Raw genomic sequence first — 21,143 nt, forward strand, 5'->3', positions numbered from 1 at the left:
GAGCGAAGCAGAGGAGGGGGCAGAGAAACCACTGCTGGTCACAGCAATGACCCTGAACAACAAACAGCCAGTCAGAGACCCAGGCTGGATTGTGCCAAGGGAAGAGAAGTCCTTGAACTGCACAGGAACAAGCACAGGATGAAGCCAGGTGAGATTACTTATGTAGCATCTCACTTCTCACTGAAAGAGAAGTGGCAACACCAGCTCCAGGAGCAAAAAGGGGATTTAATAAAGATAAACAGATTGAAAAAAAATCATGTTTGTTGATCATGACAATTAGGTCTTCTATTCCAAAAAGGTTTAAGAACTGTAAGTTATTGCTATGAGGAAAGGTTAGGGAAATTTTTAAACTCTCACTTAAACAGGCCATAGCAAAACACTAAGAGTAAAAGAAAGAACATCTATTAAATCCTACATGAAGCAAACATGAAAAGGTTGCTCAGCTGCAAGATAACTGAGTAATGTAACCTTTCAAAGCAGCAACGAAAAGCGATTAGACCATCCCTTGGATTGAAAATGATTGATCATGCTGCTGGTATTGGAATTGAAGCCGACTATAATGCTTTTTATGTAATTGCTTTATTGAATGTAGCATAGCTTTATTTGGCAATATAGTCAGAACACTGCGAGTTTTACCAGTTCTTGAGCTCCTGATACACCACAGACACACAGTTCCAATACATTTGTCCCAATGACATTGGATTAAATGGCACATACTGAGGTTGCCTCCTGACCTTTCAGTTAAGGTCTACGGGGAATCTTCTGCCTGCAGAATCATCTAGTTGATTTGAGTACCAGCAGCTTTCCATCCTCTGCATCTGTTTGCTGGTTTATTCCATAAACTATATCAAAAAAACCTTAAATCTGATTTGGGCCCCTGTGTGCTGTAGTAATTAAATAATTCTGAAGACTTCGAAAGCTGGCTCATCCATTTAAAAAAAAAAATCAATCAAGGACAAGTAAATCACAGTGAAGAAGAAGAGTAAGTAAAACTTTCTTTTTTATAGTGGAGCACATTGAAATATCTATGGGAAAAGCAGTGGGGGTGAAGAGTTGTTTGATTTTAACCTTTGTTTTTATCTATAAAAAACAGCTCCAAAATTTAAATGTAACTGCATAGAATTACCTTTTCTCACCTGCTTTTCAATTTCCTTGATTTACTATCCCCTGGTATCACTCCCTGCTCTTTGAAGACAGTCCTGGCAAAGGTCAGCAGTCAATTAACCATCAATAAATACCCAACATGAGAGTGACAATTTCAGGCTGCCTGAGCTCCCATTACTAAACCAAGCAACATGTTCGAAAGCTCATAACAAGAGGCATAAAGTACTTTGGAGTGTTCTGAACATAAATATAATGCTACCTTTAAAGCAGTAAGTATGAAAAATATCAAAGGAGGTATGTAATACCAAGTTTTATCATCTATTGCACACGTATATTGATTTAACCGAGACACGCTCACTTATCTACAAAGCAAAAAATTGGGTTTTAAGTACTGTACTTTGCAAGACCCTTAGGGCACAATAACATTACTGTCATCATTTACTCTGACTTCCCTGTCTCTCATTTGATCCATCCCCAGTCTTCTCAAAACGTTGCAGCTCTGTTTCTATTTCTGCCACCATGCCAGTGCCCTTGGCTGGGTGGCAACACTGTAATTATACACGGGTGACATAAAACACAGGCAAAACTTAAAAGAAACACACACAGAAGCACTGACATCTAAGCAACATATTTAACACTCAGACACACAGATAATTTTCCCAGTGCTGTGCAGGCAAGGATGTTCTCAGGGTTTGGGGAAGGTTGTTTTGCACACTTTCTCGTGTTTAAAATTGTCTGGGGACAATCCTAAAAGCAAGTTCATCTTGGCATTTTGCAGAGGAATGCAGAAGATAGAGGATTGATATTTCCTTAAGAGAAAAGTGGGATCAATAACAGTTAAAAGTTTGGATTAAACCTCATTATCAGATTCCTACAACTTCAAAACGAATCCAAGTGTGCCTCCTGTTAAATGCAGACACAACCTCCAATCTGCAGAATCACAAATTTCACACTAACAGTGTTTTAAATCAAGATACAGCTACACAGCAGCTATGAAATATTTAATGCCAAATGAAAAACAGATGTACTGAGTTAGTTTAACTGAAAATACTGAAGTTTAGATAAGTTATTCTAGTGATACACAGAGCTGCAAACAATTCACTGAAATTCATTTTCCCTTCTGCTTGCACACAGCATTATTTTATTAATGCAACCAAGAATATTAAGGGAATGACAATAAAAACATCAGTGCTACCTTATGAGCACTATAGTTAATAACAGAACTTCCAGAAAGTTTCTGGTATTTAATCAATAAAGCCTCCTTTTAATCCTTGTCTGTAAAAATTCTAATTCTGTACCCCATCCAGACAGCTGCTTCAAAACTCTGCAGCTAATACACATCAAAATTTATTGAATGCATAGAAAATTTAAAGTATAGAAATAATTTTTTCTCTATCCAGTGTCTCCACTGTGAAGATCTTCCACAGATAGAAGAAAAGTGTTTGTTTTGCTTAGAAGCAGATGAGTGATATAAATGTAACTAATGGGTCAAAAGATGTTAAAGATGTTACAAGTACTGAAGTTTTCCCTTCAGCAGCTTCAAACCTGTGAAAGTTATGATTATAAATGTCACCATGTAGAGAAGTAAAACATGCCTCACATGTAGGTGGATATTATTACACTACTGAAATTTGAAGGTCTTTGGATCTCAGGGGTGACAGAATAAACCCCAAAAGACACCAAACAGTGAAAAATTTCAGGTGGTAACAAAATAAACACCAGATGCCCCCTAGATTTGACCACATGGGTGGCACACCCAGTCATGTTTCATATTTCTGTTGACTCATTCAATGGGTCAAAAAAATCTTGATAAAGACTTAAAGAAGTACCTACCTTGCACATTTAATTTTTAAGCATATTGAAAATATAATGCTTTAAATGTCAGAATTTTTCAGAGGCATACAGCGTGAACTATTCTTGCAAATGAAGCGTAGGAACACCTTTAAAGCTGCTGTTGACTAAGCCAGGGAACACGAACCCTTCATTACCACTTAATTCTGTGCAGGGTATAAACACAGCCCCGCACTCGCTCACTGTTACTTGGGCTGTGCTGGTGACATCAGCCCCTCCCCAAAGCTGAAAATCTGACAGCACTGCTTTAAAGAGCTATGAAGAGCTTTTAAACAGATCCAGGGAAAATAATACAACACCCAAGCAGCAAATATATTGCTTCAGGTAACTCAGGGAGGTTGCCTGGTGCTGTCCCTGGGATCAGCTGGGTACCATGGCACACGCACTCAGCAGCATGGGCTCTGCGTTGGAGGTGCTGGGCTGGCTCCTCTTTGAACATATGCCCTTTCAAGTGAAATTAATCACTCTCTTTATCACTCCTGCAGCATCTGGAGCCATAATCATTACCCAACTGCTGGGAAAGAAATGAAACCACTAATCGCACGGGGAGCAGGGCTTAGCGTTCAGAGCAGGAAAGTTTTTATTAAGTTCTCATTTGAAAAGTGATTTTTCATGGCTGGCCTTCCAGGACATGCCACACAAAAGCTGGATCTGCTGCAGCAACTGTCTACAACTCACCCCCAGCATACAGAACCAATGTATTTAGAACCATTATAATGAGGGTTTAACATGCTTTTCCAAACATAGCTCTATAATCCTAAATCACTATTACAAGCAAGTACTACATGGAGACACATTCAACCATGAGCTTGAAAAGGTCTCTGGAAGAAGGAACTGCAGAATTCTGCAAAGAGGTAGAGAACAGGCAGTGGCATCAAGAGCAAGGAGCAGGCAGTGCCTCTGCAATCACACCCTGCACTTGGACTGGTCTCAGTCCAGGCAAACTGAAACTGACACTCAAAACTCCTGAATTAAGTGGTCATTTTATCCTATCTGTCCACTAGCTGAGGGTTACTGAATTAAATCATGTCAGGACTATGGAAACAACCTGAATTTCCACGAAATATCCCTTCCAAGTTCTCTATTTCGTGTTCCCGGCTTTTGCCTGGTCTCAGTCCAGGCAAACTGAAACTGACACTCAAAACTCCTGAATTAAGTGGTCATTTTATCCTATCTGTCCACTACCTGAGGGTTACTGAATTAAATCATGTCAGGACTATGGAAACAACCTGAATTACCACGAAATAGCCCTTCCAAGTTCTCTATTTCATGTTCCCGGTTTTTGCCATGCACATTTTTTTGAAACTAAGAAAGAATGTAATATTTTTTTTTCTTTAGAAAGAAAAGAAAAAAATATAATTATAATGGCAGGACTATTCTCAAAAACAGCAGCAGAAAAAAAATCTAGGGAATAAGGGTATCAGAAGGCAGACTTCCCAAACCTCATGAAGAGTCCCTAGAAAGAGGCAGCAGCATAACTTGCATACTGAGAACAACAACATGTATTTTAGGGATTTCTAATACAATTTTGTGTTATTTTCACCCACAATTGTGCTCTACACAAGAGCTGAATGAGGAAGTGATTACCCTTATATACTGAAGCCATTCAACTAAGTGGCAAAGTAAAACCCTTAAGATAGACTTATTTAAAAAAAACCTGCAGGGTTCTGAACAAGGGCAGCAGAATAATTAAATCTAGTACTCCACTAAAACAAGCTGAAAATGTGATCATCCATTTTTAATGCTCCGCCTATACATAACAACAGACATCTTTCCAACAGCTGCATTCAATTAAAAAAAAATTAACCCCAATGAAAAACTACAAAAACATCCCAATCTGTTTTTCTTGCTACTCACTGTGCTTCTTTTGTGACTGAAATATGTACAACAATACAATCTAACAAAGTTGAATGAAAAGTACCACAATTCCAATAATAAGCTATCTTTTTATTTTTTAAAATGAACTATTTAAAAGAAACCACTTTTGCAGATTTTCCCCTGTGACCCCCAGCTCTGTTCCCATAGTAACCATTGAGGAAAGAAAAGGATGAGAAGCCTAACATACTTTTCCCAATACCAACAAAAAACAGAAAAAAGCACCTTATTCTCAAAAACCATATTCTCAAAAAGAGAAGAGGGACATTAAAAGATTAGTGTGAATCTCCTGTGCAATCTAGTTTAAACCACCACCTACTGAACATCTGATGCTGGTTGACAAAGATGTTTGCTAAAGTAGGCAGCCTTACTGTAAAAGAACTGCTGAAATAGTTTTGCAAGCCCAACAATAACAAGATGATCAGGCACATGCTGCAAAAGCTCCCCTCTGAAGGCAGCCAGCCCACAGCCAGGCTCAGCTCACCTCTGCCAAGAAACTCCTACTCCAGGCACATCAAGTGTTAATTTCAGCATTTATTTCAGGGCTCTTTCAGTTCCTCCTCTGCTTGCCTTTTTAGTTGGATTGGTACTTGGTGCTGCCTGTACTGCTGCTGGAGTGCTTTTCTAGGAAAATGTAACAACTCAAGGATTCCTTCTTTAAGCAGTGCCACCAAGACCTCCCTTTGCTGTCCACAGCTCCCCACAGGAAACCAGAGCTAATAAACAAGCCAAGTTTTACAGGCAAGGAAAAACAGCACAAGTTTAAGTATTTCTGTACCAGCATCCCAAACTCCTCCAGGAGCTATTCCAACATCTGTCATGATGGCTGGCACTCTCTGTGCCACAGGTCCTTCATCCATGTCCCATACAGGGTGCTTCCAGCTCGGTGGGATTAGGACAAGACCCAAGTGGGTATGCCATGGGCTGCCCTGGCATTTATCCAACCCAGCAGCAGACTTTAGCACCTGGAGGAAAGGCCAGGCTGGAAAATTATGTTCCAGCATAAGAAAGCTTCTCCAGCTTTTATGGAGCTCTTCTGGTGTACATTTGTCTTGCTCTCTGCCAAACTCCCCAGAATTTCCTGGCTGAGGACACAAGGTCTCCACCAACTCTGAAATGTCTCACCCATCTAAACATGAATTGACCGACTCCTGCAAAGGTTTATAAATTAAGGCAACAGGTGCATCTCCACAGCTCCAAGACAAGCTGGATTCGGCTGTTGAGAAAACAAGACTTGATGATGATACTAATAGCAGAAGTGGAATAAGATGGGTGGAGCAGCAGAACCAAATGTAATAAAATGTTGAGATTCATGGAACAGAAAGGTGGAAATGTGGATAGGCAATTGTAAGGAACAAAGAAGAAAGAAAACTAAATATTTATCAATCTGAAACAGCTGCACTTCTGTCTGAGGAAATGTGAGATTAGCTTTGAGGCCACTCTTAAAGCTTCTCAAATATCAGTGACTAATATCAGCCAGCATATTAAATTTTGCTCCTAATGAAATTTTGCAAAACAACTTCCTTTGAATCTTCAAATGTTATTGTTTTTTTAAAATGTTTTGTAGAAATAGAAGCATAATTCATACTGTCTCATAAAATGTTATTTGTAAGTAATTATTTTAGACAAATTTAGAACTAAGTACTATTTTTTTATTTAAATCACTTTTTTAACAGCTACATAATGAAACTACGCCAACACATTAAAAACAACTACACTGCTTCAAATGAAACTGTTCATTACAAAATATTTTTTTTTAAATTATTCTGAGATATTTTAAGCCAGACATTTATAACTCCAGTTAAATACAGTAAAACATCAGTAGGTGAAATCTTAATTGAGATTTGATACAATTCTGAGGAGCAGTTCTAAGAAAATATTTAATTTGACCAATCAGTTCTAAGAAATAAGTTAACTCACAGGAGTCCAGAAGCTTGGTATCCTCAATTCATAAATGCACTAGCAGCAATGACCAAAAGAAGAATTACTTAAATTAAATAGTCCGGCTCAGGAACAGAAGCATAAACTGACCATGAATAAAGTAAAGGTAAAAATAAGAAGATTTATCATTTTAGAACAACTTTTCATTACCAGGTTTATGGCAGTGTCCTGGTTATTTTGAGAACAGAACTTAATAGGTTTTTTTTTAGAACTACTAACTGCATCTGCTGTCAATACTACAAGACTGCAATCTATAACCCCGGAGCACCACTTCTGTTCCAACCTCTTAGCATAGCAAAGATCTTTTGAATCATACAAAGTTTGATTATATCAAGGCCAAATTTCCACTTGGAAGTTTCAGCATTTAAAACTCCATCCACGCAGGCAGCGTAAGAACAAGCCACAATTAGAATGTTTACCACACAATGAGAAGTTTGGAAGCATCAGTCAGATACACCACAAACCATCCAGACACCACACAAAGATCACTAAAAAGCCATTTGTGCTTCATTCATGAGCCGTTGTCCCATCAAATAAAGAAACCACTTCATTTAGGACAGATAATCACGCTTCATTCTGTTGAGCTTTGGGAAAACTTCACTTGTTGCAGAGCTATTTTTGAGTCTCCTTTCAGCAGGTTTCAGCGCTACTGTCCTTTGAAGACCTGGACTCCTTTTAACATTTGGTGTACGTGGGTAAAAGCTTGTCTTTTAAGACATAAGGTCAAAGGCACTTCCAAACCAGCACTTGACCTTCATGAAATTACAGTCTTGAGAAAGGGCATTTTATGGCAGTATTATCAGAGAGCAGAGAACAAAAGGCCTTTTTCATCATAGCCAGGGCTGGCTCACCCACACTCAAGGGTGGTTCAAAGGTTCCTCCACGTTAGAAGTTGTTCCCTGAAAAGTTCATTTCGTCCCTTTTCCATTATGGATTGTTTCTGAGGAACGACTAAAGATCAAAACCCATCTGCTAACCCTATTTTAAAGCTAACTTTCAAATATAGGGAGTAACTCCAAAATTAAAGTTTTTATATGTTCACCTCAGGCAGGAGTACTTACAGCTCACACACCTGGCTCCCAAAAGCCCACAAACTCCAGACGTTTAATGGTTTCTTCCTCAGGTAAAAATCTCTCTGCTGTGATCAGAATCATTACAAACCCATTTCCCAGTCTGATACCTCACTTTCAGTGCTCTTCCACTCATATCAGGGAGCATGTCCCTGCTGGGCTAAATAGCCATCCTGATTCATTTTTTCTAGAGCAGGAAAACTCACTGGGACACAACATCTGGGTTTCTAACAGTCCCCTTCCTCCCTTCCATAGCAGAGAGAGGATTATTCCCTGATAGATAGCATTTTTACCAAAATTAAAGAACAGTTTTTCTAATAATTAGGGCATTTTTATCCTAGAAAAACCATTTTTACAATAGTTCCCTCATTAAAAAATAAACCCATGTCATTGCTTTAGCTCTGAGAGCCTTTTATGGGCTATGTCCCTTATATCTTGCATTCTGTTTGTATTTTGGGGGGAAAAGCACATGCCTGGGGTGTAGTTTATGGAGGAGCTGAAGACACCAGCAGTGAAGGGGAGCCAGAAACCTGTCCATGATCTACAAAAAGAGTATCTGGAAAGAGACACTCCAGCACTTTGTAATCCTAATTATCAGCCCCTTCCTGTAAAGTGCTCAAAATATTTGCTTGTTTCTTACACTTAATTCTGATTTTGGAGCTAAATTTCAGAGAAAAAAAATTAAAAAAAAAGAAAATTAAAAAAAAGAAAGAAAAAAAGAAAAAACAACTAGAATTATGATGTGGACTCACATATGTGTCAATATTCTATGTAAAGTTTTAAAACCCTGAATGGCCATCACTAAAACATAGGCATGCTGGCATTGCAGAAATTCCAGGAACTCTTAGGAATACTCAAGTTTTGGAGAAAATTAACATGGTGAAATATTCAAATTGCTAACTGGCAACTGCATTAAATACTATTAATTTACAAGAATTTAGGGTCAAATTAATTTAGCAAGCGCAAGAAAATTATTCAGCTATTTGATGTTGCTGAGTAATTTAGCTGATATGATTATTGTTTTCATGTTTAGTGGCCACTAAATGAGTATCTGAAAAGAAATGTCTGGAAACCAGAAGACATGGGGTACAGATATTAATTTGTAACTTCTAGAATGTAAAAGCTCAAATTAAATGGTTTTAAGACAGGTCACAAATAAGCAACATGCAAGTGATAGCCCTATGAATAGCTGAGGGAAGAGTATGTTTAAAATTACCTCACACTGCCAAGTTCTCATGTTTTAGAATTTCAGAGCCTGAGGTTTTTTAGATGCAGTGATTTCAGTACCGTTGTTTTCCCCTAGACCAAGACCACCAAGCCCAGAATAAAAATGTACAAGTCTTCATCAGACAGTGTCAAGGATTTAGCTGAAAAAAGTCTGTATTATAAACTGCAGCAATGTTATGATGTTTTTCCTTTTCCCCACCCCCATCCATGTTAAGGATGCCTCCCTGGATTTGTGTGTGCTAGGAAAATTTATTTCAGTACATATAAATTCATTTTCATAAAGTCAGGGCTTTCAGTAGCATAATCTTATTTAATTATAAAGCATGACATTTCAATAAGAAGTTTAATTTCTCCCCAGCAGGTAAGTAACTTGCAATGCTTACAACAGACAATTCAAGATTTAAAAACAGAACAGATCATCCCCTTTCCCATTATGGATTGCTCATTTCCCATCAGATTGTTTTATTAAGAAAAAGGACAACAGCTGCAGGTTTGCTTTCTACTGGAATGGATCTGCTCAGCTTTTATTTTAAAAGTTACTTAATTTTAGGTTCACTGTGCTGTGCTTTCATTAACTTTTCATTATTTAGTACTGGGCACAAAAGTCCTCAAACTATAGGATGATTTTTTTATACAATTATTATACAAGCCACAGGTCTCAATAGATCAAGATCTCCATGAGGTACATCCCAGAGTTATTTTATTATTAATATCTTACCACAAGGGGTTACGTTAACCCTTCTACCTCTCCAGATCCACCTATTCCATTTAAGTCACCACCCCTCTCTTCCCAAAACACTTCCTTTTAATCTTCTGAAAGACAAACCTTTGTGACTAATCACACCTGAAAAACCTTTTCAGTTAAGGTATGAAAATGCTTACAAAATCAAGCCACATATGCCACCCTGACAGCAGACTGCCATTTACTGCCCATTGTGTTATTTCTCAGGACAACTGCAAAAACACAAGATTCAGGATTTAGAAATGCTGATGTTTCACTACTACTGCAGAGGAAGTAGGGGCTTCACAAATTACACTTAGTTTCTCAGCAAAACAAAATGTTTTGGGTGAACACACTATTCATTTCAACCTGGAACTAAACATTTGGGCCTCAGATGTAACTTTTATCTAACTTGCAACAAAATACTTCAATGGGGAAAAAAGGGAGGGAGGGGGGTAATGTTTACAAATATTGGAGAAAAATCTTTTTTCCTCAGTTGGGACAACACATTTAGCTGGAACTCACAAGGTATTTTCATATGGAAAACATATCAGTCAAAGTTGTTTTCTACCTCATGCCACTCCATAAGCAGAGAAAGTATATCAAAATACTCTTAGGATTTAAAGTTTTTAAAGTGACTCTCGAGAGATCAGATATTTTTAATCCACTGTGGGAGTCACAAGAACTAACAATTTTCTTGTGCATCTGGAAGAGGAACCTTAACAACAATCCTATTGTGGGGCTTTCAGAGCATGGTGCCCACACAATCCTGGGCACCAAATTTTCTTAGCTCTAATTACATCTGCCCCAGACGCCTTTGAAGCACTGAAAGCTTCTTGTTTTCAGCTGGAATCATCAAGTCAAATTGAAGTTCTATGATTTACAATGCACAGCCCTAATGACTGAAGAAAAGACAGACAGCACTGAAGGCTCTAATTTGTCTTAAGAAAACAACTCTACCTTTCAAAGCTTGTTCAAAAATCATGTAAATAACAGTGAAGTGAAGAAAAGATAGTCATTGTTTATTTCCTCCTCGTTTCACATGCTAGACAGTGTAATGAAAAAGTCTTTAGAAATACAGTATCATGCTGTACTTTACCAGCCCTTCCCCAGCTTCCTATACCGGCAGCCAGGCAAGAAGTTTGTGTTGATCCTGTCAGAAGGACAGGAGTTCTCCCAGAAAAACTGCTTCAATCTATTACCATCTACAGAAATGTAATAAAAAATAAATAACCAAAATAACAAAGACCCTCTCCAAAACAAAACCAAAAAAAAATAAAAGGGAAATTATTTTTCCATCACATTTAATCACTGTGTTGCTCAGTCACAAAAGGCCAAATCTCAAAGGGATCCTGGGCAATGAAAGCCCTGGTTCAGTTGGGCATTTTTGATTAAGCACTTTAAGTAAACATTTCCCAAATTAACCAATCTTTCCATTTCAATGAACATTCTCTGCTGTTGTGTGTTGTGCTACAAAGCAAACATCTGATGCACCATGTTTGGTTGTGTGCAGCTGTACCACCCCACCTCCCACCCACCCACTCCAGCACCAAGAGCTGTGGTGCTCCCAAAGCATCTCCACAGGTTTCCACACCTTGTACACATTCAGCCACTGCATGTATCCAACCTGACTGAGGGACAGAAATCATTCACTAAATGTACCAATGGAATTACAAATAGATTGACCAAGAGCACGGACTTCTGACTCAGTTCACCCTGAGAGATGCTGGTGCGCCCCTTGCATGCAAAAATTAAAAGAAAATTATTAAATATTTCAAAGAAAGCAACATTAGGATAATAATCCAGTAAAAATACTCTTAGATGACAAGCATTAAGGAGTCCAGAATTATGCTCTGGGTGCATAATTGCAACAGACATGTAGATTACTAATGTCAACCACAAATTAACCCCTTCTATTTTTTTAGAATTAAAAAAAAATTAGAACAGAAGACATTATCAGACTTTTAAAATTTATTATTAAACTAAAACACAATGGAGAAGGGACAATCATACCATGATTTAATACAGCAAATACCTAGTAGAGAAGCTAACATATCTTTTTCCTACCTGTTTTCCAGACAAACTGGTGACCTCTCCTGGCTTGCAGATCAGCTGTTTGCAACATTAAGAAAACAAACAAAAGGAAGGGCTTCCCCAGGCTGTGCCATGCCCAATGAGGAGAAACCCAGTTCTGTTGTAGAAGCATAATTCAGATAATTCAGTCTCTTGTATTCTCTGGTCCTAGAATTAACAAAAAAAAAAAAATAAAAAAGAAGGCTTGTTAAAATATGCAAAGCACCAAGGCAACAGGCTTAGCCTAAGGGTTACCTGGTAGCCACTGCAGATTTGCCAGTCCCTGTGTGCCAGATTTGATGAGGACAATTCTGTTACAGGTGCTTCACATGGAGAGGGAGAAAAGAAAAGGAGGAGGGGAAGAGAGAGAGAAGGGCCAGCTCCCAGAGGACCTACAGTCCCATCCTACAAAGCCAGTCCCATCCTACAAAGCCACTGTAAATGCTTTAGCAGGCTCTTAAGAAGAAATCTGCCTGGGCCAACAAATGGCAAGGGATCTAGTGGCAGTGTGTGGTGTGTCCCTTCTCTTCTCTATTATCTTTAGTAAGAATGTTATCTTGATATAGGCAGACTAAACCAAAGTGAGAATGGATTCCATGTACAAAATTCAGCTCCAAATCCACGCCCTATATTTAAGATCCAGGCCTGGAAGTGTTCTAGCTCCAAACCCAGTGTAAACATGGGATACACAAGAGCAATGCAGAAATGCAGCAGGAAAAGCAGGGAAATGGGGGTTGCTTATTACCACATGATGGACCAGCTTGAAAGGGAAAACCAGACACTACACAGGCATTTCTGGGCAATTTGGGACACTCATTCAAGTACCTTTGGATCTTGGAGCTCCAGGTCAGCAACCAATTACTGCAGAGAGGTCTCTCTGACTAAGGGGTTTTAATTGAGCTCCCCAACACTTCAGACAAATACCAGAGGCACATTGTGAATGAGACAGGAGGGGATCAAGCCCTGCTGCTGCAGCAGTTTTAGACCACACAATTCATTTAAGATAATCACTGAGTGGTGCTGGAAGCAAGGAGGAATGTTTCTCTGGGTCTCCCATACAAAGAAGGAGACCAACTCCTAAATGTCAGTTTCAGCAAACACCCACATCGTTTACATACTACAGAAAAGCTCCAAACAGTGGAGATTAAGAGACTCATACAACAAAATAAAATCTTCAAAATTCCAAGTCCATCCAGTAATTCCAATCTTTGTGTTTCTCATTCCACAAGATGACCAACTAGACACTTAGGCAGACTTTACATGAGTTTCAAGTTGTTTTGGATTCATCCATATTCAGGTGGGAACAATTTAGAAAACTCAAAAAACATTCATGGTACTTCCACATCAAACAAGTTTCTGATGTAAATTTACATATTAATTTTTCTGATGCAACAGCTTTTGTATTTATACCATACTTAAATTCTCCACATAGTTCTACTTATTAGTGATTAATCCTACTTTTATAGTTAAAAATGTCACATCTGTACTTGCATAAGGATGGAGATAATACCTGTCTTCAAGATTTGTCTTCACGGGCATAATCGTGGTGATTTTCATTAAAATTATCAGCTATTAGAAGTTCAGTCCAGAAAATTCTATTACATTCCTAACCTTATGAAAAGCAACATTGTCATAGCACATAATACACAGCATCATTCTTGATAAGAAACTGAAGATAAATCTGGAAATTGTACACACTGAATATACAGTAGAGCTTTTAATTCCAGGCTGTATTCAAATTACTTTGAAACAGTTTCTATCGTGATAAATTCGTGCAATTACATTTAATCAGATATTGACTAACTACAGTGGGAGATACAATGTAATATCTGTTATCTGGTTTAGCTCATTCCGGCATTTCAGATGAACAGCATCTCATGTCCAACCTAAAAACCCATCAACCTGACCAAATACAGTAACATGGGCAAGGGACCACATTTCTGCCTTGCTCATGTCTTCAGGGTTAATTTTATTCAGAATTTACATTTAATTCAGAATGCAACCCATCAAGTCCCAGCACCCAGGCAGTGTAACACAGACCACGAGGGGCCTCATAGGAAGCACACAAGCTCAGAAATCTTGAGCATCATTCAGAAGTCCAATGCAGCAGTGAAGTCCTGGGGTGTGGGGAAGAAGGGCCCTCAGAAATCCTGCAGTTCAGCATGTTTTGCCCATCAGGATGGCTGCTCACCTCACACAGAAGAGCTGAGGAGGAGCAACTCGCCCAGTGCCTTCAGCATCGCCGTCACCATCTATGACGGTGGGAAAACAGAGTCACCAACTTTCTGTCAAGGGAAGGAGAAGGAATTAGTGACACTGGCTCCAACACCAGCTCTGTATGTTTCACATACAAAACCACAAAACCGGGGAAGAAAGTATTCAGATGCTCAGATTTCAGTACTGGAGGGGAGCCACACGCCCAGCCCTGCGCAGACAGCACTCACTGCACTTGCAGGGCAGCTCTCCAGGGCCAGAAAATGCCATAAAAACAACACAACCTAAACAGGCAGGGGCGTGAAATGGGCAAATCCAAGGAAACCTCCGATAACAGCTGATAAAGATGCTGAGGTTTTTAATGAAGCACAAGTAGTGCTCAGGAGCTGCTTTCTCAATGCACTGCCTTCATCTCTGCTCTCAAAGGGTCAGCAAACAGCAGCACGTCCCTGGGAGGAGCAGCCTCCTGCCCAAAACAAGGGGTTTCAGTCTTTGGGCAGGACTACAAAGATAACTGGCTGCTCTCCCCACTGAGCAAGAACAGAGATTACATTAAGTCAGAAAAAACAGAAATAAATTAAGACACCACGACAATGGCTCTAATCTCCTCCACCCCAGCAGAGCTCAATAGATTCCACTGATTTACACCCCAGCAATGCACAATGAAAATTTGTATGTGTATCTAGGTTTGTGTAACACAGTTTGGAACCATAGCTGTTCTGTCCTGACACGATAAAAAATTATTGCACAGGCAACATATGCTATCTACAGAAACATGAATAAATTACATTATGAAGGCCACCAACACTTCACATCAAATTTAGTTACATGATATCTCAGCTCCCAAATGTGTCAGCATGGCTAGCTGTAAACTGGCAAACACAGACGAAAAAGGAGGGAAAAAAAGATTTTTTAAATATAAATTTTTATTTCATTGAGACTAGTCATTAAATTCATGGAATTGCTTAAATATCATAAAACCATAAAATGGTTTGGGTTGGAAGGGACTTTAAAGCCCATCTCATTCCAAGCCCCAGGCAGGGACACCTTCCACCATCCCAGATTGCTCCAAGCCCTATCCAAACTGGCCTTGGACACTTCCAGGGATGGGGCAGCCACAGCTTCTCTGGGCACCTTGTACCAGGGCCTCACCAACTTCACATTAACATATTATTTCCTAAATATGTTCAAGGTATGTGCTTTCGTCTGAAAAAATATCTCACTCTTCCAAAATTATCTGGATTTAGTCAATATCCTTTATAATCCAGGCCTAGCCATTTAATAGTTTGCAGTAATGGATTCTCTTGAAATGAAATAATGAGGTCTTATTTCAATATTTGGAGGATTAGTCATAAGCATCCTTGTTATTTTGTTTGGCTTGTATGGAATCTTGTTTAGAAAAACAAGGATATCATCATTAGCTGTAATGACTGGGAATATACAGGCAGTCTTGAAAAAGACACGTGCAAGTTTTCTAATGATCATGACCATGCATTTACATTTTCTAATCCATTGCTAATTCTCTTAATGACAGAATTTAAAAAAAACAGTTTTGAAAAGCAAACTTATTTTAGAAACCTGCATTTCTGCTGAAAGCATGGCATTCCAGCGACAAAATGTTAGAAATAAGTAAAGATGCATACAGCTGACAAGTATCTTATTTCTGAAGTGATCAAAATTTAATTTAATTTTCAACCTCAATGGAATATCCAACAGCCAAATTCCAGCCAAATCCCTGCTTAGTTAGAGAGGGGGGAAAAGCCTCTGGGAAACTTTTCCCATTTTCCAGCCACTGCTGAGCAAAGGCAGGTTTTTCTGAGTGATAGGCACTGTGCTAGTCCAAGACACATCAGAGTCCTCAAAATCATCCAACACTGAAAAACAAAAGACTGATGGTCTCAATTTGACTCTACACTCTCACATAGTGCACTGTTAAAGAAGGGACCAGTTTTGGGTTTTTTTTCCTGTTTCTCCAGGTCTCCATGGGACAGGGGTTTCTCCAGTCCTTCTGCTCCATTTCTACGGTTTAGGCAAGCTCAGCCTGGCTCTGCTCCAACATGGATTTACAACATATTTAATACTGAATTTAGAAAAAGATCAATTTAAACTGATCCAAACCTGAGACATGATTTCAGCCTTGTCATACATCAGTTCAATTCCCTCTGACTTCTCTGGGAGTTGTGACCTTTCCCATCATGGGTAAATCTGAGCTACTTTTTGGTATGAGATAGGAATGCTGACAAGGACACCTGGGTAGCTCTCTCCATTTAAAACATATGATGCAATTAGAATAATCCCAAATACTTTGAATAGCAACAACAAAAAAGAAGAGCCATTACAGATGATATGTGTGGCTATAAATCATTTGGCAGGTGTCTAGCACAAAGATAAGCATCCTTAATCATGAATAAATTTTCTTAATACAAATGTAAGCAGTAACTGTGCAACTGTTTGCCTATTACACACAAACCCATTGCTCGTGATATCCCAGGATAATCTGGATGTTTATATCCTAGTCTTTATCCTCAGATAAAGTCTGCCTTGCCTGCTCAGAAAGCTGTTATCCAAAAAAGCTAATTCTATCCTGTTCTAAAACAGCAGAATGCCTGGCTTGTAGCAGCAAAGGCTGAACACCACAGACAAGAACTGCTGACCATCCCTGGGGGAGAGATTTCCAAAAAACCATGCCCTAGTGTTACAGGCATGGAGCGTAACAAAACAGAAGTGTTTGGACTATCACATATGCCAAACTAGGAACAGGCATTCAAATGTAAGTACCTATGTGCCCAGTCTTTTATATAATGATGAACGTAGTTACACGAAACTTCCCTTATACTTCCGTATCTAAAACACACCCTACACATTTCTCCACTTACACATTTGGAGGGAAACAGTCTTCTGGTTAAAGCAGAGGCACCCAAAGTTCACTCCACTTCCAACTCTGTCAGAAACTTCCTGTGTAAAATGTCACCTAAGGTCACGCTCCGACACTAATACTCGACTCTGCAAGTGCTCCCCATGCTTTCAGCAGAGTGACTTTGCATATATGAGAATGGTAGCTTGATTTTCTACACCTCTATTGCCTCACCTCCAAACATGAACCCAAAATATTTGTTCTTCTTCCAGGAGCATTTGAGAAAATCCTGGTTAAAAACATACAGAGCGAATGAACAAGATTTATACATGAAGCTGACAACTGCCTGACAGCACTTTTGTCCTAAGTGGTCACTTATTGGGAATCCAAACATTAACCTGCACAGTTCTCTGGTAATTTGCTGCAATAACTGTAGGGGTAAATAATGCCTGAAAAAGTATTTGGTGTTCACACATCTTCAGAGAGATCATTCCAAACAGTGAGCAGACAGTCTCAACCAGCCTGCTTTGAGCGGGAGGAATCCTGCACAACCTCAAAATCAGCAAAGCTCAACAGAAATTTCATGGTCCATCTTCAGGTATAAACTTCAACAACCTTCCTCAATAATCCATTGCTAGAAAGCTCGGTAAGTCATCACTATCATCACCACTTATATTTGAAAGTTTAGGTATTTTAGAGATGTCTATAGTCAAAACAGTAAGAATCTATTAATTATTTTCCTATATTCTTCTATTCAATTGCATCCAATTCTTGTTCCAAAGCTATAGAAGATCCGAGAAATTAAAAGCAAGTATATGAAATTACTGTACTGCCAATTAATTGCTTCTTAACTTACATCTACTTGTTTGGGGTAAAAAACACGAATCCTAAGTTTTCCTCCTTCAGTCTCTGTACAATCTAAAAATGTAACAAAAGCGGGTTTGAATTTAGAAGCTTAATTATAAACTTAGCTAAGTGGATTATAATGAAAGATGTTCCAGCAAGGGTGCTCAGACTGATGCATTATGACTACATTAAAGAAAACACCAGAGAATAGACTTTCCATCAGTAGAACAACTTTAATTACAATAGTGCTGGAGCAGAACTGCTCTGTTAAACAATGCTGCTCATACTTCTTCACTCCGAGTACTTCCAATGGACTCCACGGGAACACACTTGACTTTCAAGAATATAAAGTATAAGGAATTTGCAGACTCTTCGCAGGAACCTGGTTCAGGAGATCAGTTAAACACAGCTGAAGCAAAACTTGCTTCATTTGCACACAAACATGGGTGATCTACACTCCCTCAGAAGGGCAGGAGACTTCCAAGGCAAGGATTCAGGAGTTTGTGCAAGGCACCATCCTGTCCATGACAAAGCCTCCTACAGCCCCCAGGCCCACGGAGAGCAGAAGAAATGATGCTCAATAACCAAGAGCTCCCCAACATCTCCTTCTACAAACTGCATTCAGTGTGACCCAAGTGAAATCCAAGCCCTGGACTTCTCAATGGGATTTAAGAGCCACAGACCTTTTGGTGCTGTATCTCAGCACTCAAAGCAGGGTAATTTACCTTCAGAAATGTTCTTCAGGCCATGATCATACCCCTTCCAGCAGGAACAAGTGCAGAGCAATTAAGATCAAAATGCTCAAGACTGTCAATAGGCTTCTCTCATGAACTCAGGCATTGATTTTTTTTTTTTCTGGGCAGCAGAACATAGAAAGTGTCCAATAACTTTTAAGTAACTTTTTCAGGCTGCTCGTGCACTTTTATATATTTAATTAAATAAAAAAAAGAGGCTGCAGAAATGCGAATATCTCATCAACACACCAACAATCACCTTAGAAACTTAGAAAGTCCCATTTTTTGGGGGACAAATAATTTTGGGCGGTTATTTTATCTAGGTTATGTATACAACCTTTATGCATTATAGCTGAATGCCTCATGCCAGGCTTCTCAGGCAGCACAGCAGAACACAGCCTGGAAGCTCAGTGATTTCTTGACATTATAGCACATCCTTTCTGTAACAACAAAACTTTATAGCTTTGAGGGACAAAAAAAAGTTTCTTTTTGTTTATTTTTCAATGGATAGAGAAAAGTTTGAGTCTATTATCAATACTGCTCTGCTGTAGCTTTTATCATTGGCAATGGATGAACTGAAGGTCCTTTGAAACTCAGCTGTATCTAAGAATTGCTGTCACAGTTGCATAGATCTTGGATTACTGTTAAATTGCAATTAAACAAAGGCAAAGGGAGCTGGCACTACTTCCAACCCCATTTCAGTAAATGCTATTGCAAGTTTTTGTTCAAAGAGGATTACTCTCACTTCACTGGCAAAGCATTGCATATAATGCACATTCAGCAGTATAATACCATTTGAAAACTAGTATTTGAAATTATTTTCCTTTAAAAGGCAAACCTGGAAATCAGACTCAGTAGAGAGCCATGTCCCTACTTTAGCAGCAGGACCATTCACACAGAAAACAACAGAAAGGTTCAAAGTCACCAATTACAAGGCAGCAGAGTTTCAAAAAAGAACAAACAACCTCATAACCTCTACTGCTGGAACAATGGCAGATTTCCTGAGCATTTCCATTAAAGTGCTTTCAGTTCAGAAATTAAATTCCTTTACTGCAGTGATTTTCTTCTGCATTCTGATATAACTTTATATTATTTGACATTAGTACAGCATTACAGGCTGTAGGTCAGAGGCTTTTTTCTCTCCTCACTGGAATATGGCCACCATGTAGAGTTTATCAATCTTAAACACAAGGTCAGAATAATACAATCAAGCACCACCAGGCATATGAGCTCAGCAAAGACTTGGGCTCTGCCTAGCAGGGAAGGACCATCTGCTTCCCTGCCACAGGACTGGTGCAGCTGAAGCTTACATCCAATTTAAACTGTTACATTCTACACTTCCACACATCAACCAGAGCAACTGGGTGCATGCACACACCCAAACCCCTCACCAAAGAAACAACTGCAAATAGGCAGAAAATCTTACCCATTTTAGCCTGTTAATCAGTTCTGGGGAGAGTATGTGGGGTTCAGTTTTGAACTTCTAACCGCTGGTGACTTTGGCTAAAATAGCCAGCCGAACATGCAGAGGCCACCCTCAGTACTTCTTAAATGTATAATTTTCCCTCTGCTGTAACACACACACTAAGAATAATTTCTTTTCCACAAGATCTGTACCTCTATTTGTAGGCAGTCATTACTATTTTGCCATTTGCACTACCTAGCTGTAGCCCATACCCAAATGAGCTAATAAGAAGAGAGACACATGCACATCTACAAAATAGATCCCATTTAAAAAAACTCATTTCCAAAGTGCTGAAATAAACGTTTATTCCAATGCATCCTCTGCCATCAGCTGTTTATTTCAGCGCACCAAAGAATAAACTTGTAGGAAAGGAGAAAATAAAGAGCACAATGCATGGCAAACACTGAACACACAGGCTCTACAGAGTTCATCAAGCCCTGACACTGCCACTGCACCTCTTCATTTCCTACCAAACACCATCCATGAAGTCTTGTGATGTAGTCTCCTATAACCAAGGTTTCATCATTTCTACAGAATAAAATCCTGTGTAAGTCAGGTCCCATGTCAGAACATGTATTTTAAATAATTCTAGCTGGATTTGTCAAAATAAATTAATCAAAAATGTTTTGTGATTCCTTAATCCTGATTCATTGATTTTCCTTCTATTTACTTTGCAACACTGATGTTAAGTGGCCCAGGCAGACACTGTAACAAAAGGGTTAAGAAAACTATATTGCTTAAATAAAAAGTAAAGATAGAGTGAAGGCTTAAAACACATAATAAAAACCCCAAATATTGGTATAAAGAACTTCTAAACATTGCTTCCTGAACACACACACAGATGCCAATGTGCACACACCGCACTCTGAATTCAGCTTTTACTGATTGCCACACAGACTTCACCTCACCAAGACCAACACAGTGCGGTGGCATAAGGCTTGTACTGGAAAGCAGCATCTGCTTTTTAGCTGGAATTCATTCTCAGAAATGCACGAGTAAATCCTTTTGCCAAACTTCCTCACACTGCCACATTTGGGATGCCAGGGAATGCCTCCAGACCCCCTCTCCCCTGCCATGGCAGTATCCAGGAATAATCTGCCTCTCCACAAGATGCACACAGCAGCCAAGTGCCACACCAGCACATCCCACCACCTCCTCCAGAGAGGGA

General features: G+C 39.2%; 1 protein-coding gene across 5 annotated transcripts in view; it reads right to left on the reverse strand.

The window, feature by feature from the left end:
• Window positions 1-21,143, reverse strand: part of THSD7B (thrombospondin type 1 domain containing 7B) — a 378,906-nt gene that overhangs the window by 228,579 nt on the left and 129,184 nt on the right. For 4 of the 5 annotated variants that reach the window (XM_068195171.1, XM_068195173.1, XM_068195169.1 and 1 more), the window contains exons 2-3: window positions 14,054-14,147; window positions 11,857-12,030 (exon numbers count right to left, since the gene is read on the reverse strand). In XM_068195171.1, the coding sequence (XP_068051272.1) occupies window positions 11,857-11,995 (139 nt within the window). In that variant the 5' untranslated portion in view covers window positions 11,996-12,030; window positions 14,054-14,147. Of the gene's footprint in view, window positions 1-11,856; window positions 12,031-14,053; window positions 14,148-17,786; window positions 17,808-21,143 lie in introns of those variants that run through there. The other variant, XM_068195172.1, reaches the window with a different exon arrangement.

Source organism: Anomalospiza imberbis, chromosome 7 (genome assembly GCF_031753505.1).
Source record: "Anomalospiza imberbis isolate Cuckoo-Finch-1a 21T00152 chromosome 7, ASM3175350v1, whole genome shotgun sequence".
Lineage (NCBI taxonomy): Eukaryota > Metazoa > Chordata > Aves > Passeriformes > Viduidae > Anomalospiza > Anomalospiza imberbis.